Here is a 23,749-nt window from a genome sequence, read left to right as displayed (position 1 = left end):
ATGCAAAAACAAGCCCCAACACTCCAATCCTGTTGTACCAATATCTCAGACACTTTCTCTGTCCCCTCTAACTCCTCACTCCTCACAAATACTTGAGTATTTGCATTTCTATTCCATCTTCCTTCTTGCTCTTTCTTTCTCTGTCTTGGTCCTTTCAAGATAGTTGATCCCCTACAATTAAGTTTGCCAAACCATCCCCAAAGACCACCTTCCTGCTTCCATTCTTGGCTCAATGTTCACTGTTCATGTCAAGAACTGCTGACCTCTGGCTCACTAATAGATAATTCCAGTATTAAATTCCAGATATCTTCTATCTTGGTGACTTTTTGAACTTCTTTCTCTGTTTTTTTTTTTCCCAACAAGTATGACAGTGGCAATGATGATAATCATCACTGTTCTGTTTCCTTAAGAATTACTAGGCACCTTAAACAAAGCACTGTTATTATCCCCATTTGACAGATGAATAAACTGAGGCCTGCAGAGGTTAAAGAACTTGCCCAAGCTCACATTTGTCTGGCAGAGCTGGGATTCATGCATAAGTCTGTCTATGCATTTAAGCAACCTATCATTTGCTCCAGCCACAATGAATACTCTCTTGATTCTGAGACTTATCTAGAACTTTGTGTAAAAGAAAACTCAAACCCTAGTCTGCATTTCTGTGTGGAAGCCTGCTGTCTGGTCATCACTGCCCCACTACAATAAGCAGTCTCTGACGGTTCCAACCCCAGCCTCCCCACCCCAGTGAAGGGAAAATATGGTCATAATTGATGTAGGAAGAATAGATGATGGTAAGATGAGTAGATGATAAATGCAATGATAAATGATTTAGCACGCTAGTAAATACCTCCTCCTCCCCAAATATTTGTATTCTTTTCATTCCTCTTAGTTCACTTTTTTTTCTCTGAGATATGTTATTTAAGAAGTGCCACTTCAACGACTATCCCTTTTAGTGTCTGACAATTATAGAAAACAGATTCCTCAGTCTGAGCGACCAACTTGTGGCCAGCCCTCTTTCGTTCTGACTGCTGAATGGGTTAGTTCAGTGCATATAGGTGCTTTTCCTTGAAACATATCGACTCAGGTTGTCTTGTGTCAATGTTGCTAAAGTTAGGCCATTAGCGAAGTCACATATTTTAATAGTGCTTTATCATTTTGATGCCTTCTGGCAATGTCCAGTCCCATGGATTATGCAGATGAAATGCCTAACCAAACAATGTCTCGTCCCCAAAATATGTGTACATTTGTACTGTTTAGTCTAAAAAATTGTTAGGGATGTGGTGTGGGGTCTGAGGTTTGGGACAAATCCTGAATCTCAACAGTTTTCCTGGTAAGGGTTCTTTGTTGACTTAGTGAATCCCTTTCATCTATAGGAAAAAGAATAGTTTGAGCATACAAGGGTTTTTTATTCACATGGCTGGGAAGCTAGAGGTAATGACAATAGTAACAACTATTATTTTGGGGGCAGTTACTATATGCCAGGCACTATTCTAAGTATTCTAAATATTTTGCTTCATTTAATTATTAAAGCCACCCTAGTATTGCCCCCATTGTATAGATTAAAAAACTGAGGCAAAGAGAAATAAAGTTGCTTGCCCAAGGTTACACAGTTAGGAAGTGGCAAGGTACGATTTGAACCCAGATTGTCTGTCTCCAGAGTCTGCACTGTAAACCAGATGTGGCTAGATGGAGGGGCTCATACTCAATCATGAGTAATTGTTTCTCTCTCTTTCCATCTTCTGATTATGCTTTGCTCTGGGATTTCAGTCTCAAGAAGTTTTCCCAACATGATGGCTGAAATGCATTCAAAAGTTCTAAGCTATCTTCACTGTTAGCAATTTCAGTGGAGGCTGTAGGGGGTAGGGTGTTTCTTTTCTACTTATTTAGAAGTCCCACAGAGATCCCTTAATGGCCTGGCTTGAGTACAGTTTTCCTTAATCATTCACAGTCTCCAGGGTGGTGTACTACTTCTATGGAGAACTCTAACTGGTCAAGTCCAACCCCTGGATAAAGGAGTAGGGAGGGAGTAGGGAGGAGTTCATATTTACCCTGATTGGACCACAGGGATTGAAAATAGGAAAGAGATGCTTCCTCAAAGAGAAGCAAGGCCAGGAAAGAGCTAAGTCTGCCACATGTGCCAAGAAGCTATACACACTTAGTTTGTCTTAAGATAAAGTCATAAAGCTTCCAACCAATCTTTCTATTTTCCAGGTGATTGTTCAGCGAACTCTGGCTGCCAAGAACCTGTCCCATGCCAAAGGAGGCTCTCTGATGGCTGCGTACTTGAAGGTGCTGCCCCTTTTCATGATGGTATTCCCTGGTATGATCAGTCGTATCCTTTTCCCAGGTGAGACCATTGGGAGGAGACCCTGTCAGTGAATCTCAGATGCTGCAAAGTGTTCTAAATGTATAACTGCCTGCCCCTCAGAGAATGTGGCTGGAGTTCCTTTCTAGAAATGGTTAGATGGAGGCATCTTCATCCAACATCTACATAGTCTATGTTGTTTTCCAATATTAGCCCAGTGGTCAAGACACATAGATGCCCCAGGCCAAACTGAAGCTAGAGATCCATCTGGGACCTTACCTCATCTATATATATATATATATATATATATATATATATATATATATTTGAAACCCCAGACTAAGATAAAATCCTATGGTTCTAATCATCAGTTCCCCAAGTTCTGATGTGACCATTCCTTTCATGCTTTAGCGCTTGTGCTTGGTAGTTTGGTACAGTTGGACCAATGGAACCCTTTTTTGGGTATACTTCTCAACAAAAGTCAGGTGATATCAAGACCTCTAAGGTATTTGCTTTGGCCTTTTTTCTTTCTTTCTTTAAGATGGTAAAAGATGGGTTTGCACTGTGGGGGTAAACAGAAGTAAGAAGGGAAATAGTGTGGTGAGCTGGTCCACGTGCAGTGCTGCTGCATGCAAGGATTGCCAGCCTATGCAGGGATGCCCCCGCATAAGGGTGCCCCCCATGCAAGAAGTGTCCCCTGCACAAGGAGAGCCACTCCTGCGCGAAACTGCAGCCCACCCAGGGGTGATGCCACACACACGGAGAATTGATGCAGCAGGATGACACAACAAAAGGAGACACAGATCTCCAGTGCCACCTGATGAGAATACAAGTGGACACAGAAGAGCACACAGTGAATGGACACAGAGAACAGACAATGGGGTGGGGGTGGGGGCAGGGAGAAATAAATACATCTTAAAAAAAAAACGAAAGGGTAGGATGAAATGGTCAGTTAGTTGGCCAGGAGTTTTGTGAAAATAATTTATTTCACAGTAATTTTTTAAAAATTAATTGCTTTTTGTTGCTTTTCTTATTTTCTTTTTGAGTAATGAAAAGGCTCTAATATTGGTTGAAGTGATGAATATGCAACTCAGTGATTATACCAAATGCCATTGATTGAACACTTCAGATAAATATATGGTTTATGAAAAAAAATTAATAGGGTGGGTTGAGAGAAAACACAGCAGATATAAGATAGACTATAGTTAGTATAATAATTTGATGATGGTCTTTCATAATTTGTTATAAATATTTCAAATCAACGCAAGGTATTTGGGGTGGGGTGATGTATGGAAATGCTGTATGATATAACACATATTTGTTTTGTATGTTCACATCTTTTACTATACACTTACTTTTTATGTATGTTCACATCTTTTACTACACACTTTTTTTTAATGTATACTTCAAAAATTTGTTTTTTTAAAGCAGTTTTATTGCAATACATTCACATACCATACAAGCCATCCAGAGTGTACAGTCAATGACTAGAACAATTTCATTACTTCAAAAAGAAAAACTCCATACCCCTTAGCAGTCCACCTCTCAATCCCTCTATCCTTCCCAAGCCCTGTACAACCACTAATCTAATTCCATCTTTATGAAATGATAAGAAAAGGAAATAGAGAAAAAAGCAATATAGCAAAAAAAAAAAAAAAGAATTTAAGGCCTTTTGGGATTAGGAGGACAAGGTTGTGGGAGGGAAATAGGGAAGCAATCTACAGTGCATTTTCCTTCAGCTCAGGTAGGATGAAGAACCCATCTGATTCCAGGGAAGGGGCACAGGCTTAGAAAAGTCCAAGTTGGAGTAAGAACTGGGGTCTGGGATTCATGGTGACTTGATGGAAAATATATAGCTATTGGGCATGGTTTGAAATATGAAATAAAAGAACATGGTTTAAATAAAATAACATTTATAGTGCATATGTACTTGCCAGGGGCCAGTCCCTGTGCAGAGGTTTATAGTAGAGTGTGGTGGTTATGAATATGGACTCTGATTTGGACTAACCTGGGCGTGAATCCTGGCTTTGCCATTCACTAGCTTTGTCACTTTGGATAAGCCACTTTATATCTCTTTGCCTCGTTTCCTCACTTGTAAAATGGGCATAATAATACTTCACAAGACTCACAACAGTTCCTTACACACAGTAGGCACTATGTAAGTATTCACTATTATTACTGTATACATGTGTTATCTCATTTATTCCTCAAAATGACTTTATGCTATTATTATTATTATTCCCATCTTACAGGCAAGGAAACTGAAGTCCAGAGAAATTGGTTCATTCACTTATTTATTTATTCTTACATGTGTTCAACAAATATATAATAATTGAGAGCCAATTATCTGCCAAATTTCATTCTAGAAGACTCTGGGGATCCATAACTAAGCAAGATACATAGGATCCCTGCTGTAGTGGGGCTTACATTCTAGTGGTAGAGGAGGCAGATGAAGATAAGTAAGGAAATAAATTATATAAGTAGGGAGTGTGCTAAGTTCTGTGAAGGAAATGCACAGGGGGACATCACAGGGAACATTGGGGAGGGGCTTCCAAAGAAAGGCTTCCTGAGGAAGTGATGGTTGATCCCTGCGGATGGTTTGAAAATATATTTTGGAGAGGAACCAAACAGAATAATGATGGATTAGACATAGGAGTTAGAGAGAAATCCAGGACAAAGCATAGGTTCAGGAACTCCTAGGTTAAATGACTTGCCAGAAGCCACTTTGCTAGTGCTGGGTAAGCCAGGATTTGAACCTAGGTCTAGCTGCCTCTAAAACCTGACTCTTAATCATATCATTGTCTCTCAGCAAATCACATCTTAAGCCCTAGATCAATATCTGCAAGATCAGTAACAAGATCTAGAACATCTCTATTAACAGTGGGTCAGTTGGCCAATCAGTAATAATTAAAATGCCATTTGCCTTGCCCCCAAGAGCTTTGCAATGCAGCAGATGAGTCTGGTAGTCACAAAAAAAAGTAGGGTAAAAACATATATAAAACATCCTATCAAATGGTGAAAGCAATAAATGCAAAAGGAATTTAGGAGAGTGAGGTAGGGTAGAGAGGGTGAGGTGGGTATTGTAGTTTTGAAGCCTCTCTGGAGACCTAGACTAGTGCTACTCAAAGCGTGAGTGCTTTGCCAGCAATTTGTTAGGAATGCAAACTTTCAGGCCAAGATCTATTGGCGCAGACAAGATCTATTGGCGCAGAATCTCTTGGGATGGGCATAGCGATCTTTTTTAAACAAGCCTACCAGAAGATTCTGATTCATGGTAAAGTTTGAGAATCCCTAACCTAAAGTGCCAGGCCCTGGGCCAATCTACTCCATCTCTTTATTTCCACTTTTCTCTCTACCATGGTCCCACCAGCTCCTACCTACATCTTCAACTGGGTCTGGAACTGCCTGTAAGGATGCTGTGATTCTGACCTCTTCTGAGCTAGGAAAAAATCCCTCTTCCACTTAGTTTTAAGAAAAAGCATGCAATTTTTAAAGAGACTCTACATGGAAATTAAGAGAGAGGCAAAACAACCTTCAAAACAATAAATGACAAAAGTCTAGAAATGTACCTATTTACAAAGCCAATCTTTTCCACCTGAGCTTGGAGAAATGAGCTAAGGCTTTGAGTGCTGTCTTCTGATATATACATACTAGCTGTATGATTTGGGGTAGCTATTTAACCTCTATGGGCCTCAGTTTTATCATTTGTATGATGGGTATAATAATAATAATATCTTCACCATAGAGTTGTTATGAGAATTAAATAAGAAGATGCATGCATGGTGTTTATTGCAGCATCTGAATCATAGTAGACCTTCAATGAATGTTGGCATCATGGAAGAACGAAGTTTTGTGCTATGTTTGGATTTGACTCCTGTAGAGGCATGCTTTATTTTAAGTTTCAGAGACTCTAAAGCTTTCTAACACTACATATGTAAAATGGTTGATGAATTAACACAAGACAGGTGAGCAGATGTTACTGCGTGATGAGTTTTCACAAGGCTGGGCTCATTTATAACTTAACTGAACCAATTTCCTTATCACTGACATGTTCCTTAGGCTGAATGAACAAATGCAATTTTCTGCATTTATAACCTTTGTGTCTGTCACATGTTCCATGGTTGAAGAGTGCATTCCTGAAAGGTTAAACAAAAACTTTGTAGTTAACAATTAAATATCTCAGGGAGGTTTTTACTCCTCAGTATACCTTGGAGACAGGAACTTCCGGACAACAATGAGGCAAAGCCCAGATGCATTTGAACTTAAATAAGACTTTTACCCCACTTGGAATATTCCTTACTGTGCTCTGACTAGGGGAATGTAAATATATTTCTAATCATCTCCTAAATTTCTTCAGAAGAGTAATAAAAAGCCAAGAACTTTGACCCCTTAAAAGCATTTTTCTCAACAAGATTATTTCTTTTTAATATCTCTCATAAAATATCATTTCAGTCTACAGTTTTATTTTTGCTCAAAGCTGAGCCAGAGTTTTGGGGGTGTCTTATGTATGCCTGAGCATACACAATGGATTGGCTTAACCAAGGGGAATTTATTGACTCCTGATCTCAAAGGATAGAAGGCTTGCTTCCCCCTGAGGTCAGTAGCGTTCTGCCACAATTCATGGTTTTCTCATCAGTTGGCCATGTCCTGTTCCTTCTTTTCCAAGTTCCTGTTGACTTCTGGCTTTTCCCTGTGGCCTTCTCTAATCCTAGCTTTGGGTTTCTTTTCTTTATTAGGTCTCCAGTAAACCAGATTAAGGCCTGTGCTGCTTCAGTTAGGCCACACCTTAGCTAAAAATAACGCTTTCAAGTTCCTGTTCACAGTGAGTTCGCACCCACAGGTCCGAGTAAGATTAAGAACATGTCTAAATTGTGGTACATAATTCAGTCTACCACAGGGTCATCTACTTTTGTTCTAGAACAATTAATATTAGTGTTGTTAATTTTAACAACACCTATTTCTTCTACCATTAATGTGTGTTGGAAGGGGGGACTTATTTTTAGGATATGGTGGTGGGTAAAGAGGTTTTACAAAGATCATTTGCTATTTGGGCTGCCCAATGTGTAAAAAAGGCCATTTTCATTTCTTAGAATTTCTAGCACATTAAAGCAGAAAATGAAGACACAGCAATGTTAGATTTCAAAATTGTGGTGTACTTGAAATGTTTACATTTATTAAACTAATGTCTTTTTTTTGTAGTCAAGGTTTTATTATTTTTTTTAATTAGAGAAGCTGTAGGTTTACAGAAAAATTATTTAAAGAATACAGTGTACCCCCTTACACTCTATTTTTTTTTTTTTGGTTTTTTGTTTTTTAAAGATTTATTTTTTACTTATTTCTCTTCCCTTCCCCCCCAACCCCCCAGTTGTCTGCTCTCTATGTCCATTTGCTGTGTGTTCTTCTTTGAACGCTTCTGTTGTTGTCAGCGGCACAGGAATCTGTGTTTCTTTTTGTTGCGTCATCTTGTGTGTCAGCTCTCCGTGTGTGCAGTGCCATTCCTGGGCAGGCCAAGCTTTCTTTCGCTCTCCTTACGGGGCACACTCCTTGCGCATAGAGCTCCCCTATGCGGGGACACCCCTGCGTGGCAGGGCACTCCTTGCACGTATCAGCACTGCCTACGTGGGGCACCCCTGCGTGGCACGGCCTCCTTGAGCTCATCAGCACTGCATGTGGACCAGCTCCACATGGGTCAAGTGGGCCAGCTCCACATGGGTCAAGGAGGCCTGAGGTTTGAACCACAGACCTCTCATGTAGTAGATGGATGCCCTATCCACTGGGCCAAATCCGCTTCCCTGTATTGTTGACACTCTGCATTAGTGTAGTACCTCTGTTACAATTGATGAAAGAGTATTAAAATAGTATTAACTGTAGTCCATAATTACATTATGTATACATTTTCACCATCTACCACCCTATTATTAACACCTGAATAAGTGTCATGCATTTGTCATAATTCATGAAAGAACCCAACATCCACAAAAGTTCACTGTATTATACAGTCCCATGTTTTATCTTCTAATTTTCATTCTAATATAATAACATTGATGACCCAAAACTTCCCCTTTCAAACACATTCATATACATAATTCAGTGCTGTTATTTATACTCGCAATAATGTTCTACCATTGCCACTATCCATTTGTACCTAAATAGAAATTCTGTGCAAATTAAACATCAGCTCCCCATTCTCTACCTCAAATCTATCCCTTGGTAACCTATATTCTAGATTCTAACTCTGTGAATTTGCTTATTAATTAGTTCATATCAGTGAGATCATACAGTATTTGTTCTTTTGTGTCTGGCTTATTTCACTCAGCATAAGGTCCTCACAGTTCACCCATGATGTTGTATGCATCAGGACTTCATTGCTTTTTACATATATACCACATTTTATTTATCCATTCATCAGTTAAGGGACACTTGGGTTGCTTCATCTTTTGGCATTTGTGAATAATGCCTCTTTGAATATTGGTGTGCAAATATCTATTCAAGTCCCTGGTTATGTACCTAGTAGCAGGATTGCCAGATCGTATGGGAGTTCTATACTTATCTTACTGAGGTACTGCCATACTGTCTTCTACAGTAGCCGCACCATTTTACATTGCCACCAGCAATGTATGAGTGCTCTTATTCCTCCACATCCTCTCCAACACTTATAATTTTCTGTGGTTTTTCTTTGTTTGTCTAATATTAACTCTTCTAGTGGGTGTGAAAATGGTATCTCATTGTGGTTTTGATCTGCATTTCTCTGAGAGCTAGTAATGTTGAACATCTTTTCATGTGCTTTTTAGTCATTTGTATATTTAGTCACTTGGAGAAATGTCTATTCAAGTCTTTTGTCCAGTTTTTAATTGGCTTATCTTTCTATTGTTGAGTTGTAGAATTTCTTTATATATTCGGGATATTAAACCCTTATTGAATATGTGGTTTCCAAATATTTTCTACCAATGAATAGGTTGCCTTTTCACCTTTATGAGAAAGTCCTTTGATGCAAAAAAGTTTTTAAGCTTTAGGAGGTCTCCTTTACCTATTTTTTCTCTTTTGTTGCTTGTGCTTTCAGTGTAAGGTTTAAGAGTCCACCATCTACCACCAGGTCTTGAAAGTGTTTTCCTATATTTTCTTCTAGGAGCTTTCTAGTTCTAGCTTTTATATTTAAGTCTTTGATCCATTTTGAGTTAATTTTTGTAAAAGGTTTGAAATAGCGGTCCTCTTTCTTTCTTTTGGCTGTGGATATCCAGTTCACCCAGCACCATTTGTTGAATACACCATTCTGGCTTACCTGGGTGGGCCTGACAGCCTTGTCAAAAAATCCCTTGATAGATGTGAGGGTCTATTTGTGAGTTCTCAGTTTGGTTTCATTGGTCAATTATGTCTATCTTTATGCTGTTACCATGCTGTTTTTACTACTGTAGCGAGTAATATGCTTGAAAGTCAGGAAGTGAGAGTCTTAGAACTTCGTTCTTCTCTTTTAATATATTTTTTGCTACCCTACCTTTATGCTTCCAAATAAATTTGATAATTAGCTTTTCCATTTCTTCAAAAAAGGTTGTGGAGATTTTTATTGTTATTGCATAGAATCTGTAAATCAGTTTGGGTAGAATTGACATCTTAATGATATTTAGTCTTCCAATCCATAAACATGGACTATCCTTCCATTTTTTGGATCTTCTTTGGTTTCTTTTAGCAATTTTTATAGTTTTCTGAATATAGGTCCTTTGTGTCCTTGGTTAAGTCTATTTCTATTAGTCACTATTATAAATGGAACTTTCCTCTGACTTCCTCAGATTACTCTTTGGTAGTGTATAGAAATGCTACTGATTTTTGTAGAACTTGTCTATTAGTTCTAGTAGCTTTGTTGTAGATTGTTTGGGGTTTTCTAGATATAGGATCAGATCATCAGCAAATAGTGAGAGTTTTACTTCTTCCTTTCCTATGTGGTTGCCTTTTATTTCTTTATCCTGTCTAATTGCTCTAGCTAAAAGTTATAGTACAATATTGAATAACAGTGGTGACAGTGGGCAAACTTATCTTATTCCTGATCACAGCAGGAAAGCTTTCAGTCTTTCTCTGTTGAGTACAAAGCTAGCTGAGGCCTTTCCATATGCCCTTTATTATGTTGACAAAGCTTCCTTCTATTCCTATATTTTGGAGTGTTTTTATGGAGAAAGTATGCTGTATTTTGTCAAATGCTTTTTCTGTGTCAATCAAAAGAATCATATGATTTTTCTTCTTCAATTTATTAATGTGGTTTATTACACCAACTGATTTTTTTGTGTGTGGGACCACCTTTGCTTACCTGAGATAAAACTCAATTGACCTTGGTATATTATTCTTTCAATGTTCTTTTGGATTTAGTTTGCAAAGATTTTATTGAGGATTTTTGCACCTGTATTCATTGGAGAAATTGGTCCATAATTTTCTTTTTTTTTGTAGTATCTTATCTGCTTTTGGAATTAGGGTGATGTTGGCTCCCTAGAATGAGTGTGGTAGTCTTCCTTCCTGTTCAAGTTTTTGGCAGAGCTTGATCAAGATTGATGTTAGATCGTCTTTATATGATTGGTAGAACTCACCCGTGATGCCGTCTGGTCCTCAGCTTTTTATCTTTGGGAGGTTTTTTTTTTGTTGTTGTTTTAACAAATCAGTTTTATTAATACATATTAATAAACACATAATTCATCCAAACTGTACAATCAATGGTATTTGATATAATCACATAGTTTTGCATTTCATCACTTCAATCATTATTAGAGCATTTTCATTATTTCAAAAATAATAATTATAAGCAAAAACAGACAAACAAACAAGAAAATTCCTCACCTCTCAATCTCTCTATTCATCCCCTACTGTACATAGCTGCTGTTTCTGGCTAGTCTATCCCAAGTGTATGATCAATGGCTTTTAGTATAATCACAATGTTTATATTCATCATCTCAAAAACTTTAAACAATTTCATTACTCAAAAAAGAAAGACTCTACACCCCTTAGCATTCCTTCCTCAGGTTTACATAACCACTAATCTACTTTCATCTTTATAAGTTGACTTATATTTACATTTTATATAAATTGTATTATACTATATATTGAACTCTGTGTTTGGTCTCCTTCACTTAGTATAATGTTTGTTTTTTGTCTGATATTAACATTTTGTACTATTAACTAACATTTGTTCAGCTTCAAAAAAAAAACGGTCTTCTGTATGCAATTCTACCCGTATTCATATTTCACATAATATATTTATATTTCATATAATATATTTTGTTCGTAATAGGACAATCATACAGTATTTATCCTTTTGTATTTGGCTTGATTTACTCAACATAATGTCCTCCAGGTTCATCCATGTTGTCATATGTTTCTCAACTTCATTTCTCCTTACTGTTGCATAATAGTCCATCGTGTGTATACTCTACAATTTCTTTATCCATTCTTCAGTTGATGGACACCTGGGTTATTTCCAACTTTTGGCTATTGTGAATAATGCTGCTATGAACATCAGTGTGCAGATAACTGTTCGTATCACTGCTCTCAGTTCTTTTGGGTATATACCTAGCAATGGTATTGCCAGGTCCCATGGCAAGTCTAAATTCAACTTCCTTAGGAACTGCCAAACAGTCCTCCCCAGTGGCTGTACCATTCTACTTTCCCACCAACAATGAATAAGCATTCCTGTCTCTACACACCCTCTCCAACATTTACAGTTTTCTGACTTTTTAGTAGCAGCCAGATAGGTATGAAATGCTATCTCACTGTAGTTTTGATTTGCATTTCCCTGATTGCTGGTGATGTTGAACATTTTTTCATGTGTTTCTTCACCATTTGTATTTCTTCTTTGGACAATTGTATGTTCATATCTTTTGCCCATTTTTAAATCAGATATTTTGTCTTTTTATTGTTGAGTTATATGATTTCCTTATATATCATGGATATTAAACTCTTATCAGATACATGGTTGTCAAATATTTTCTCCCATTGAGTCAGCTGTCTTTTCATTTCAGAGGTTTTGATGACTGTTTCAATAGGTTTACTTGTCACTATTTTGTTGAGGTCTTCTATATTTTCTAGGGTTGGTGTAGGTTGTTCATGTGTTTCTAGGAATTTGCTGATTTCATCTACATTGTCTAGTTTGTTGGCATACAGTTGTTTATTGTGTCTTGTGATTTCTCTTATTTCTGTGGGGTAGTAGTAATGCCCTCCCTCTCATTTCTGACTTTTCCAAAAGATTTATTTATTTATTTATTTATTTATTTATTTATTTAATATATCCCCCCCCTTTCCCCGATTGATTCTCTCATCTGTCTGCTTATTGTTTGTTCGCCTTCTCTAGGAGGCACGGTGAACCAAACCTGGGACCTTCCACATGGGAAGTGAGTGCCCAGCAGCCCAAGCCACATCCACTCCCCTTGGGCAGGAGTGTTTGCTGACTTGTGGTATCTGCTCGTTGCAGCAGGGGCAGCGTTTAGCTTGTTGCAGTGCGGTGCAGGGTCTAGCTCATTGCGGTGGGTGCAGGCATCTGCTTATCTTCTTTAGGAGCACAGGCAGCTGAACCAGGGATCTCCCATGTGGTAGTTGGGTGCCCAACTGGTTGAACCATATCTGCTTTCCCATTTCTGATTTTATTTATTTGTATCTTCTCTCCTTTTTTCTTTTTCAGTCTAGCTAAGGGTTTGCTGATTTTGTTGATCTTCTTAAAGAATCAATTTTTGGTTTTGTTGATTCTTTGTTTTTGTTTTTGTTGTTGTTGTTGTTCTCAATTTCATTTATTTCTGTCTGATCTTTATTATTTCTTTCCTTCAGATTGGTTTAAGATTAGTTTGCTGTTCTTTTTTAGTTCCTCCATATGTGGAGTTAGGTTTACAATTTTAGCTCACTCTTCTTTTTCTCAGCACTGCCTTTGCTGTATCTCATAGGGATTTTTTTTTTATTCTGTTTTTAGGAGTTGCTGGGGATTGATCCCAGAACCTCATACATGAGAACCAGGTGCTCAACCACTGAGCTACGTTTGCTCCCCAATGAGAGTTGTTTTTTTCAACTGTTTGTATTTTGATTTTAGGAGGTAGTGGGTGTTGAACCCAGGACCTCATACATGGGAAACAGGCACTTAACCATTTGACTTACATCTGCTCCCAGTGTAGGTTTTGGTATGTTGTGTTCTCATTTTCTTTCCTTTCAAAATACATACTGAATTCTCTTTCAATTTCTTCTTAGACGCACTGATATTTAAGAGTATAGTTTAATTTCCATATATTTGTGAATTTTCCTTTTTTCAGTCTGTTATTGATTTCCAGCTTCATTCCATATAATCAGAGAAAGTGTTTTGTATAATTCCAATTTTTTTACATTTATTGAGACTTGTCTTATGGCCCAACATATGGTCTATCGTGGAGCAGGATCCCTGAGTGCTTGAAAGAATGTATATCCTGCTGTTTTGGGGTATAATGCCCTATAAATGTCTGTTAGGTCTAGTTCATGAATCATATTATCCAAACTCTCTATTTCCTTATTTATCCTCTGTCCAGATGTTCTATCCAATTCTGAGAGTGGGGTATTGAATTCTCCAACTATTATTGTAGAGACGTCTATTTTTCCCTTCAGTTTTGCCAGTAAGTGCCTCATGTATCTTGGGGAACCCAGGTTAGGCATATAAATATTTATTATTGTTAATTTTTTCTTGGTGAATTGCCCCCTTTATAAATATAGTATCTCTTATAACAGTTTTGTATTTAAAATCTATTTTGTCTGATATTAGCATCACTACTCCGGATCTTTTTTTGATTACTATTTGGAATATCTTTTTCAATATTCCAAGTATTCCAATATTCCGATATTTCGAAGTGAACCTTTCACTTTCAACCTGGTTTTGTCCTTATGTCTGAGTTGAGTCTTTTGTAGAGGCATATAGAGGGCTCATTTTAAAAAATCCATTCTGTCAGTCTTTATCTTTTGATTGGGGAATTCAATCCATTAACATTCAATGCTATTGCTGTAAATGCATTACTTTCTTTGTCCATTTTATCCTTTGGCTTTCTGTTGTCATATCTTACTATTGTTTACCTTTTAATGTTTAAGTTACCATTACTAATAATCCTCATTTCTCCACTCTTCTTGACTCTTCTCACTCTTCTTTTATTCCTTCCAGCCTGTAGCACTCCCTTAGTATCTGTTGTAATTCTGGAATTTGGTAACACACTCTCTCAGTTTTTGCTTGTCTGCTAAGACTTTAAACTCATTCTCATTTTTGAAGGGTAGTTTTGCCAGATAAGAAATTTTTGGCTGGCAGCTTTCTCTCTCAGTACCTTAGATATATCATACCATTTTCTATTTGCCTTCATGGTCTCTGATGAAAATCAGCACTTAGTCTTACTGAAGTTCCCTTGTATGTGATACTTTGCTTTTCTCTTGCTAATTTCAGAATCCTCTCTTTATCTCTGTTATTTTGTCCTTCTGAATAGTAGGTGTCTTAGAGTAGTTATATTTGGATTTATTCTTTTTGGGGTGTGTTGTCCTTCTTAGATATTGATATCTATGTCTTTCATAAGGGTTGGGGAGTTTTCAGTCATTATTTCCTCAAATATTCTTTCTGTCCCTTTTCTGTTCTCTTCTCCTTCTGGGATGCCAATAACATGTGCATTTCTGTGTTTTACCTTTTCATTCAATTCCCTGAGACCTTGTTCCATTTTCTCCCCATTTTTTTCTCTTTCTGTTCTCCTGTCTTTTCAAGTTAAGATGTTTTGTCCTCCTGAAATCTCTCCCTTTAAGATCAGGAACAGGATAAGGATGCCAACTTTCATACTGGAAGTTCTAGTCAGAATAATTAGGCAGGCAAGAAAAAAGAAATAAAAGGCATCCATATTGGAAAGGAAGAAGTAAAACTTTATCTGTTTACAGATGACAGGATCCTATATATAGAAAATCCCAAAGAAGCTACAAGAAAGTTATTAGAGATAATACAAGAATTCAACAAAGTGGTAGAGTACAAGATCAACACACAAAAATTAGTGGTGTTTCTATAAACTAGCAATGAACAGTTTAAAAAGGTAATCTAGAAGGACTGGGTCTACAGTTTTGCCATTAAGTTCATAAAGTTCCCTTTTATTTATAGCTTTGTAAGAATAGTGGAATTATAATAAATATTAAATTTCATCTGTTTTCTTCTGAAACTATTAAGAAAATCATGTGATCTTTTAAAAATGAATGTTGGGTTATATCAATGAATTTTCTGATATTGAATCATCCTTATATATTATAATAATAAACAAATAAACAAAGATGTTTTGTCTCAATTTCACTAATTCTATCCTCCATCAATTCAAATCTGCTTTTATATGCATTTAATGTATTTTTAAAGATTTATTTTATTTATTTATCCCCCCCTCCCCCGATGTTTGCACTCACTGTCTGTTCTCTGTGTCTTTTAATTTTGTGCTATCTCTGTCTGCTCATCCTCTATTTAGGAGGTACTAGGAATTGAACCTGGGACCTCCCATATGGGAGGAAGGCACCTAATCACTTGAGCCACCTCTGCTCCCTACTTGTTGTGTCTCTCATTGTGTTCCCTCATTGTGTCTCCTCATTGCATCATCTCGCTCTATCGTCTTGTGTCAGCTTGCCATGCCAGCCAATTGCATCAGTTCACTGTCTTGCTCATCTTCTTTAGGAGGCACCAGGAACTGAACCCAGGATCTCCCTCGTGGTAGGCAGGCACCCAAATGCTTGAGCCACATCTGCTTCCCTCTAATGTATTTTTAATCTCCTCCATTGTGTCTTTCATTCCCATAAGCTTTGTTATTTTTCTTTGCAGGCTTTCAAGTAGTTCTTTATGTTCACCCAGTGTCTTATTAATATCCCTCATTTCTTATAGTCACATTTTCCTTCAACTCCTTGAATTGATTTAAGAGATTTGTATGATAATCATTGATTAGTTATGTTACATCCTGTGTCTCACCAGGATTTTTGATTTGTTCTTTTGGATGGACCATCTCTTCCTGATTCTTAGTATGGCTTGTAATTTTTGCTGATGTCTAGGCATTACAAATATGTTGGTGAATTTTTCTCCCCTCCCTACTGGTTTTGCTCATTGCTCTTCTTTGATTTTTGGTTCAACTTATTTTAAGTCTTTACAATTGCCCAGTCTAAAGTTCTCAAAATAGAGCCAGGGACTCACTAATGGGGCACAGATTTGCCCCTAGGAGTTTCGGACAAGAGATGCCTAAAAGCAGATTTTCTCCTTGCAATTTCCAGCCAACAAGCAAGATGGTGTTTGTTGATGAATCTTTACACAGCAGTGCCTCTTTCAACCTCTACTTGCCTGTGGTTCTGGTCTGGCCAGAGCCCAAGATTCAAAGCAGTCTCTGCTGGCCAAATTCACTGAAGAGAAACCACTATCCTCCCTCTGTTGCACCCTCCCTCTTCTCAAGGAGAAAGACTTCTGTTCTCTCAGTTGGCTGCAGGGAGTTACAGGTTTTATCCAGGTTGTTTGCCTTGAGTTGGGGAATGGGTGCTGCTCCTGGCCACAGGGATTAGCAACTCATGGTTTTCATTTCAGCTTCTTTGTCATTCTGTCCCTCACCCTCTTGGGAGATGCACATCACTCTCCTGGTCTGCAGCGTCAAAGCAGGTCCGTTGGACAGCTTTTTGCTCCACCCCTCTCTGTTGTTTTTGTCAGAGTTGAGGCCTCCTCACCTATTCCATCTTCCTGGAAGTCTCTCCCTCATTTTTTTTTCCTAGGAGTTACTGGGGATTGAACCTGGGACCTTGTATATGTGAAGCAGCCCTTCAACCACTGAGCTATATCTGCTCTACTCTCTCCCTCATTTTTGAAGAACAGTTTTGCTGGTTAAAGAATTTTGTTGTCTGTGTCTATTTGCTATGTCTTCTTCTTTGTCTGCTTCTGTTGTCAGCAGCACGGGAATCTGTGTTTCTTTTTTTTGTTGTGTCATCTGGTTGTGTCAGCTCTCCGTGTGTGTGACACCATTCCTGGGCAGGCTGAACTTTCTTTCACACTGGGCGGCTCTCCTTACGGGGCGCACTCCTTGCGCATGGGGCTCCCCTACACGGGGGACACCTCTGCATGGCATGGTACTCCTTTGCATGCATTAGCACTGCACATGGGCCAGCTCCACACGGATCAAGGAGGCCTGGGGTTTGAACTGCAGACCTCCCATGTGGTAGACGAATGCCCTAACCACTGGGCCAAGTCCACCGCCCTGGTTAAAGAATTTTGGCTAGCAACTTTTCTTTCTCAATACCTTAAGTATAACATACCACTGCCTTCTTGCCTCATAGTTTCTGATGAGAAATTGGTACTTAGTCTCATTGAGAATCCCTTGTACATTATATGTCACTTTTTCTTTTGCTGCTTTCAGAATTCTCCATCTTTGGCATTTCACATTCTGATTAGTTTGTCTTGGAGTAGGTCTATTAGACGTTATCCCATTTGGAGTATGTTGCCCTTCTTGAACATATATATTTATGTCTTTCATAAGAGTTGGGATATTTTGGGCCATTATTTCCTCAAATATCCTTTCTGCCCCTTTTTCTTCTCTTCACATTCTAGGATATCTTTGATGAATATATTTGTGTACTTTGTGCTCTCACTCAAATCCCTAAAATACTGCTCAATTTTTTTTTCTGTTCTTTTCACTATCTATTCTTCTGACTGTATGATTTCAATTTTCCTGTTTTCTAGTTCACTTATTTTTTCTTCTGCTTGTTCAAATCTGCTGTTGTACACCTCTAGTATATCTTAAATCTCTATTCTTGTGCCTTTCAGCCCCATAATTTCTGTTATGTTTCTTTTTATATTTTCAAATTATTTTTTATGTTCAGATATTGTCTTCTTGATATGCTTTAGTTTGTTACCCATATTTTCCTTCATCTCCTTGAACTGATTTAGGATATTTGTTTGAATATCTTTGATTAGTTGTTCCAAATTCTATGTCTTCTCTGAAGTTTTAATTTGTTCCTCTGGTTGAGCCACAACTTCCTGTTTCATAGTATGGCTTGTAATTTTTCCTGATATCTAGGCATATAATTATCATGATGAGGTAACTCTGAAAGTCCAGCTCTTCCTCTCATCTAGGTTTTGTTGTTGATTGACTTTGTGTTATGGTCCTTCATTAATAGTTGGTCCAACTTATTATAGATCTTTATAATAATTTGTGTTTAACTTCAGATTTTCTCAGCTCTTCATTTGATTCTTGCCCTGGATGTTAGGTGCAATTTTTAAGAGTGCACTTTTTGTGCAGTTGTTTCACCTCCAGGAGAGAGCTTCCTTTCCTTTGTTTCTTCTCTGGAAACCTTCATCTGTTCTATTCACTTTTGGGCAGAATTTTCTCCCCAACTCCTATGATTTGTTTAATTTCTCTCCCTCACTCAGTGCCTCAATTTCCTTACACTTTTCAGTTCTGGGACCCATCTTATCTTACAGCAGTTCAGTTTAATCTACTCTTTTTGTGTGTGAGAATTTCCTGTCCCTGGTTTCTTCCCCATTACAGTATCCCATCCTGGAAAATCAGATGGGGAAAATCCTGAAAGGTGTGTTACTTCAGAAAAGTCCACTTTGTGTTTATATGGTCAATCCAACAGAAACTGGATTAAGTAAGGGCACAAAAATTCTTGCCAGAAGTTCTATTATGGTGTCTCTCTCTTTATCCCACACTGGGTTCCCTTTTGTATGTAGCACCTCTCAGTAGTTCCACCTTGGGCCTCTGTGGCCTTGGGTTACTGTGCCTAGATATGCATGGGGTTCTAATTTGCTGCTGTGGGTAATTCTACTTGCTGCTGTGAGTAATTCTACAGTCTCTGTCCATCGTGGGAGGGACCCGGGCTGCCGCTTCTGCCCAGCTGTGTAGTTACCAAGTGTGGAGGATGGAAGTTTTCTACCTGATATTTTTCTCTTCCATCCTTTTAGCATTTGGGAAATCTTTCTTCATTCTCTCCCATCCTCCAGAGTTTTAAACAAGCAAGATTTGTCCTTTTATTCACCAAATCTCTAGAGAGGCTTTTTCTTACAGGAGAGGATGTCCTAAATTAACATCTGTAACACTAACAAAAATTTAGAGACATCTTCATTTGAAGACCTTTGTGAATTTGAGGCATCAGTCAAATGGTCATTATGAATTAATATTGTGTCAAAACCAGGGAGGAGATTGGCCTGAGTCATGCAGGGCTCTGTGCCCCCGCCTAAACTAAGATTTGGGGTTGCTCCCACTTGTCATAGAAGATGGTTTGAAAGGCAGTGCCAGCAATCAGAGGAAGGACCAAGGCCTTTGGAGTGAGAAGAGGGAGAACCTGGGGGTTATTTATGGAAGTGGTTCCTAGATCCACTTGGCAAAAGAGACTTAAGAAGTAATAATGGAGTCCAGCTGAACTGGGCCTTGAGACTGTGGTGAGGAGCATTGGTTACCCAGATGTGAGGAGCTGGGGAAGACAGAAGGTGACTAGAAAGGCATCATTTAGACACAGTTACAAAACCATAGAGACAAAACAGAGCTGTAATGGTCCCCAAGTCTTTGATGAACTCTGGGCTGAGGAACACCAGTGAGCTAGGATGCAGTTCACCCATCCCCAGTAGGTTAAGTCCTGGGTGGGGTCACTGCCATGGTCACTGAAAATGAAAAAGCATACACTTTTTTGTTCTTCCTTTCTGAAAAATTGGACTGGGAGTTGGGAGACCTGGGTTTAAGTTCTGGCTCTCACATGACCTTGTTGGGTCATTCCCTTCCTCCACACTCAGTACCACACAGCTGGGAAGTCTCTCAGGTATAGCAGCCCATGTCCATCCCACCATAGACAGAGACTGTGGAGCTACTAACAGCAGCAAGTTAGAACCCTGTGCATATCCAGGCACAGGAACCCAAGGCCACAGATCACTTCCTTTCTTCCTGTTTCTATTCATCTGTGAAATAGAAAAAAAATTTCTACTTTCCTCATAAGGTTATCAAAAATATAATAATAATAGTGTGATAACCTCTCCCCACAAAAAAATGTGAGCACCTATGTGCCACATAGGCACATATGTGTAACTTTTTTTCTCCTCTTCTGTCTTCTAAATAGGAGGCCTATGCTTGTTTGCTTGGGACAGTAATAGGTAGAGAAGAATGAGGATGCCAGGAAGGCTGGATGGATTTAACTAGAGAAATTAAGCAGCTGCTCAGAGAGAAAGGAATTGATACATAAATGCAAGAAGAGGGGAGAGAGAAAATCTGAGTCAGCATGGTTGAGTTTTTGTAAGTCAAAAATGAGAATGATTTACAGGAGGGGATTTCATACTCTGTGTGAGTGTTTGAGGAAGAGATGGGAAAAGAAGAATTAAAAATTTTTTTTGCAATGTGTCAGACAATGGCATTCTCCTTTTGCACCTACAAGGGACTTCAGTAAATATCTGAATTACTTTCTTTTATTTTTAAAGATTTATTTATTTATTTTATTTCTCTCCCCTCCTCCCCCGCCCCCTCAGCTGTCTGTTCTCTATGTCTGTTTGCTGTGTGTTCTTCTTTGTCCACTTCTGTTGTTGTCAGCAGCACAGGAATCCGTGTTTCTTTTTGTTGCATCATCTTATCGTGTCAGCACTCCATGTGTGCAGTACCATTCTTGGGCAGGCTGCACTTTCTTTCGTGCTGGGCAGCTCTCATTACAGGGTGCACTCCTTGCATGTGGGGCTCCCCTAGACGGGGACACCCCTGCGTGGCACAGCACTCCTTGCACACATCAGCACTGCATGTGGGCCAGCTCCACACAGGTCAAGGAGGCCCAGGGTTTGAACCACGGACCTCCCATGTGGTAGACGGACGCCCTAACCACTGGGCAAAGTCTGCTTCCCCCTGAATCACTTTCAGTGTTTTTTCTTGGTGGGCAGGGGAATGGAAACTGATGTAGAACACTTTGTTTAGACTGGCAACGAGGTAGCACAGCTTTATTTGGGTTACAAAAATTATATCTAGATTGTATTCAGCACTTTCTATGTACCAGCAGACTTTGTGCTACAAGCTTCACATACATCTCTGTCAATTCTCACTATGATAGCATGTAGTAGAATTATGATATTATTCCAATTTTATAGATACAGCAATTAAGGTTCAAAGAGGTTAAGTAACAAAATTTCAGCTTGTATTGAACATAACCTATATATCCATTTCCTAGATTGAGATATAGAATATTTCTACAACTCCAGAAAGTTCTTTAGCACAGAATTGATAGAACATTTCCATCACCTCAGAAGGTCTTCCAGCTAATATTCTCCCACCAGAGGTTGCCATTATTCTAACTCCTATAACCACAGAAGTTTTATCTGGTGTTGAATTTTTCATAAATGAAATCACACAGTCAGCACTCTTTTATACTTGGCTGCTTTCACTCAACATAATGTCTTTGAGATACATGTATGTTGTTTTATCAGTAATTCATTCTTTTGTATTGCTGTGTAATATTCCATTGTGTGACTATACCACAATTTATTTACCCATCCCCCTGTGGATGGACATTTGAGTTGCTTCCCAGAGACTATTTTTATCCACTATGCTATACTACCTCCTATAGTATAAATGGGTGCTATGTAGGTGTTGGGTAGGAGGCCCATGCAAAGGACACCAATCTATAGGAAGGACAAAGCTTGGTCTCTGGGGCCCTTGTCAATCACTCCCCTTGTTTCCTGGTTCTGCTTAGTGTCATGCTATGTTTCAGCAAGGCCTGGGGCTTTGAGAGTCTGACTGTTCAACTTCGGACCTATATTTCCTCCACAGATCAAGTGGCTTGTGCAGATCCAGAAATCTGCCAGAAGGTGTGTAGCAATCCCTCTGGCTGTTCTGACATTGCATATCCCAAACTCGTGCTGGAACTCCTGCCCACAGGTAATGTCCCCTAACTCAGGGAAATTTCCCACAGCACCAAGAAAGGAAGGTGTTAACCAGGCTCTGCTCTGAGGGAAGGATGGACAGGAGAGCTGTGGGAGGGAATGGGTTCTGGGCTGAGAGGCTGAGTCCCAGGGCACTAGCCCCCAAAAGCCAAGGTTCTGGCTCCCCAGGTGGTTCTGTCTGACCCACCTCTCTGAGGCTCTGCCCATTGCTTCCAACTCTGAGGTTCTGCCTCCTTGGGATCACCTGGCGTTGGACTGGGGGTGATGAGGTCTTGAGTGAAGGCAACAGCCATGAACAGAAAAAGCCTGAGGCCTATAGACCTCCCTTCTGCCCCCAGGGCTCCGTGGGCTCATGATGGCTGTGATGGTGGCGGCGCTCATGTCCTCCCTCACCTCCATCTTTAACAGTGCTAGCACCATCTTTACCATGGATCTCTGGAATCATATCCGGCCTCAGGCATCTGAGAAGGAGCTCATGATTGTGGGCAGGTAAGGAAGGCCTTTCTGTGTGGCGCTGGACAGTGAAAATTCAGATACCCAGGGAGGATAAAGCCAAGCCCACCTAGGCAAAGTTCAACCAGCAACTTATCCAAGCTAGCTCAGCGTCCTCTGATAGCTCTAGGGCTCTATGTATGAAAAGTCATTCATTCACTCCAAGGCTGCTCAATGACATGTACTATATGCCAGGTATTGGACATATAGCAATGAAAACAAAGGACTCAATTCTTGTCTTCAGGGAATGTGGAGAAGAAGTATATGTAAATAGGCAAGTATAACTCTGATGAGTGTTATGATGGGGGAGTCAGAGGTTTCTTTCAGAGAAGAGCCACCCAACCTGGCTTGGGATCTGAGGGATAAATAGGAGAAAGCAAGGTAGAAGAGAAGAGGGAGTTTTAGGGAATTGGGGGAGGGTTCTATACCAAGCCTTCTGCAAAATCCTGAAGTCAAATGGGGTAGGGGAACTGAAAAGACTGGTATGTAAATTATGTGTAAAACATTCACAAATAAGCATCCTGCGTCTCTGCACTGAGGATTGTTTCTGCAACTGACGGTTGTTTCAGCCTTGGGTTAGACAAATAATTCTTACGTACAACATCAAAAGCACAATTCACCAAAGAAAAAAATGATGAATTGGACTTCATCAAAATAACATTAAGAAAATGAAAAGACAAGCCACAGGCTGAGAGAAAAGATTTACAAACCATAAAGATGGTAAAGAACTTGTACCTAGTATGTATGAAGAACTCTTAAAACTCAATAAGACAAACCACCAAAAGATGTGAATAGACATTTCACCAGAGAAGATATGAAAATGGCTAATAAGCACATGAAAAGATGCTCAGCATCATTAGTCATTAGAGAAATGAAAATGAACACCACATTAAGATACCACTACACAACCACTAGAATGGCTATAATCAAAAAGATGTTTAGAAAGTGAAACACTCATTTCAGTTGGAGGTATAAAATGGTTCAACTACTTTGGAAAACAGTTTGTCAGTTTTTTTAAAAAGTTAAAAACTTAGCATACAACTCAATAATTGCACTCCTAAATATCTATCCAAGAGAAATGAAAACATATGTCCTCAAAAAGA

General features: G+C 38.9%; 1 protein-coding gene across 4 annotated transcripts in view; it reads left to right on the top strand.

Moving 5' to 3' along the window:
- The window catches only part of SLC5A11 (solute carrier family 5 member 11), an 83,335-nt gene that overhangs the window by 54,024 nt on the left and 5,562 nt on the right, over window positions 1–23,749 (top strand). For all 4 annotated transcript variants that reach the window (XM_004477078.3, XM_004477077.3, XM_058286255.2 and 1 more), the window contains 3 exons: window positions 2,209–2,344; window positions 22,042–22,149; window positions 22,493–22,643. In XM_004477078.3, coding sequence (XP_004477135.1) covers window positions 2,209–2,344; window positions 22,042–22,149; window positions 22,493–22,643 — 395 coding nt within the window. The remainder of the gene's footprint in view (window positions 1–2,208; window positions 2,345–22,041; window positions 22,150–22,492; window positions 22,644–23,749) is intronic.

This window comes from Dasypus novemcinctus, chromosome 23, assembly GCF_030445035.2.
Source record: "Dasypus novemcinctus isolate mDasNov1 chromosome 23, mDasNov1.1.hap2, whole genome shotgun sequence".
Lineage (NCBI taxonomy): Eukaryota > Metazoa > Chordata > Mammalia > Cingulata > Dasypodidae > Dasypus > Dasypus novemcinctus.
Note: the sequence above shows the minus strand (reverse complement) of the source record. Positions and strands in the feature narration are given on the sequence as shown.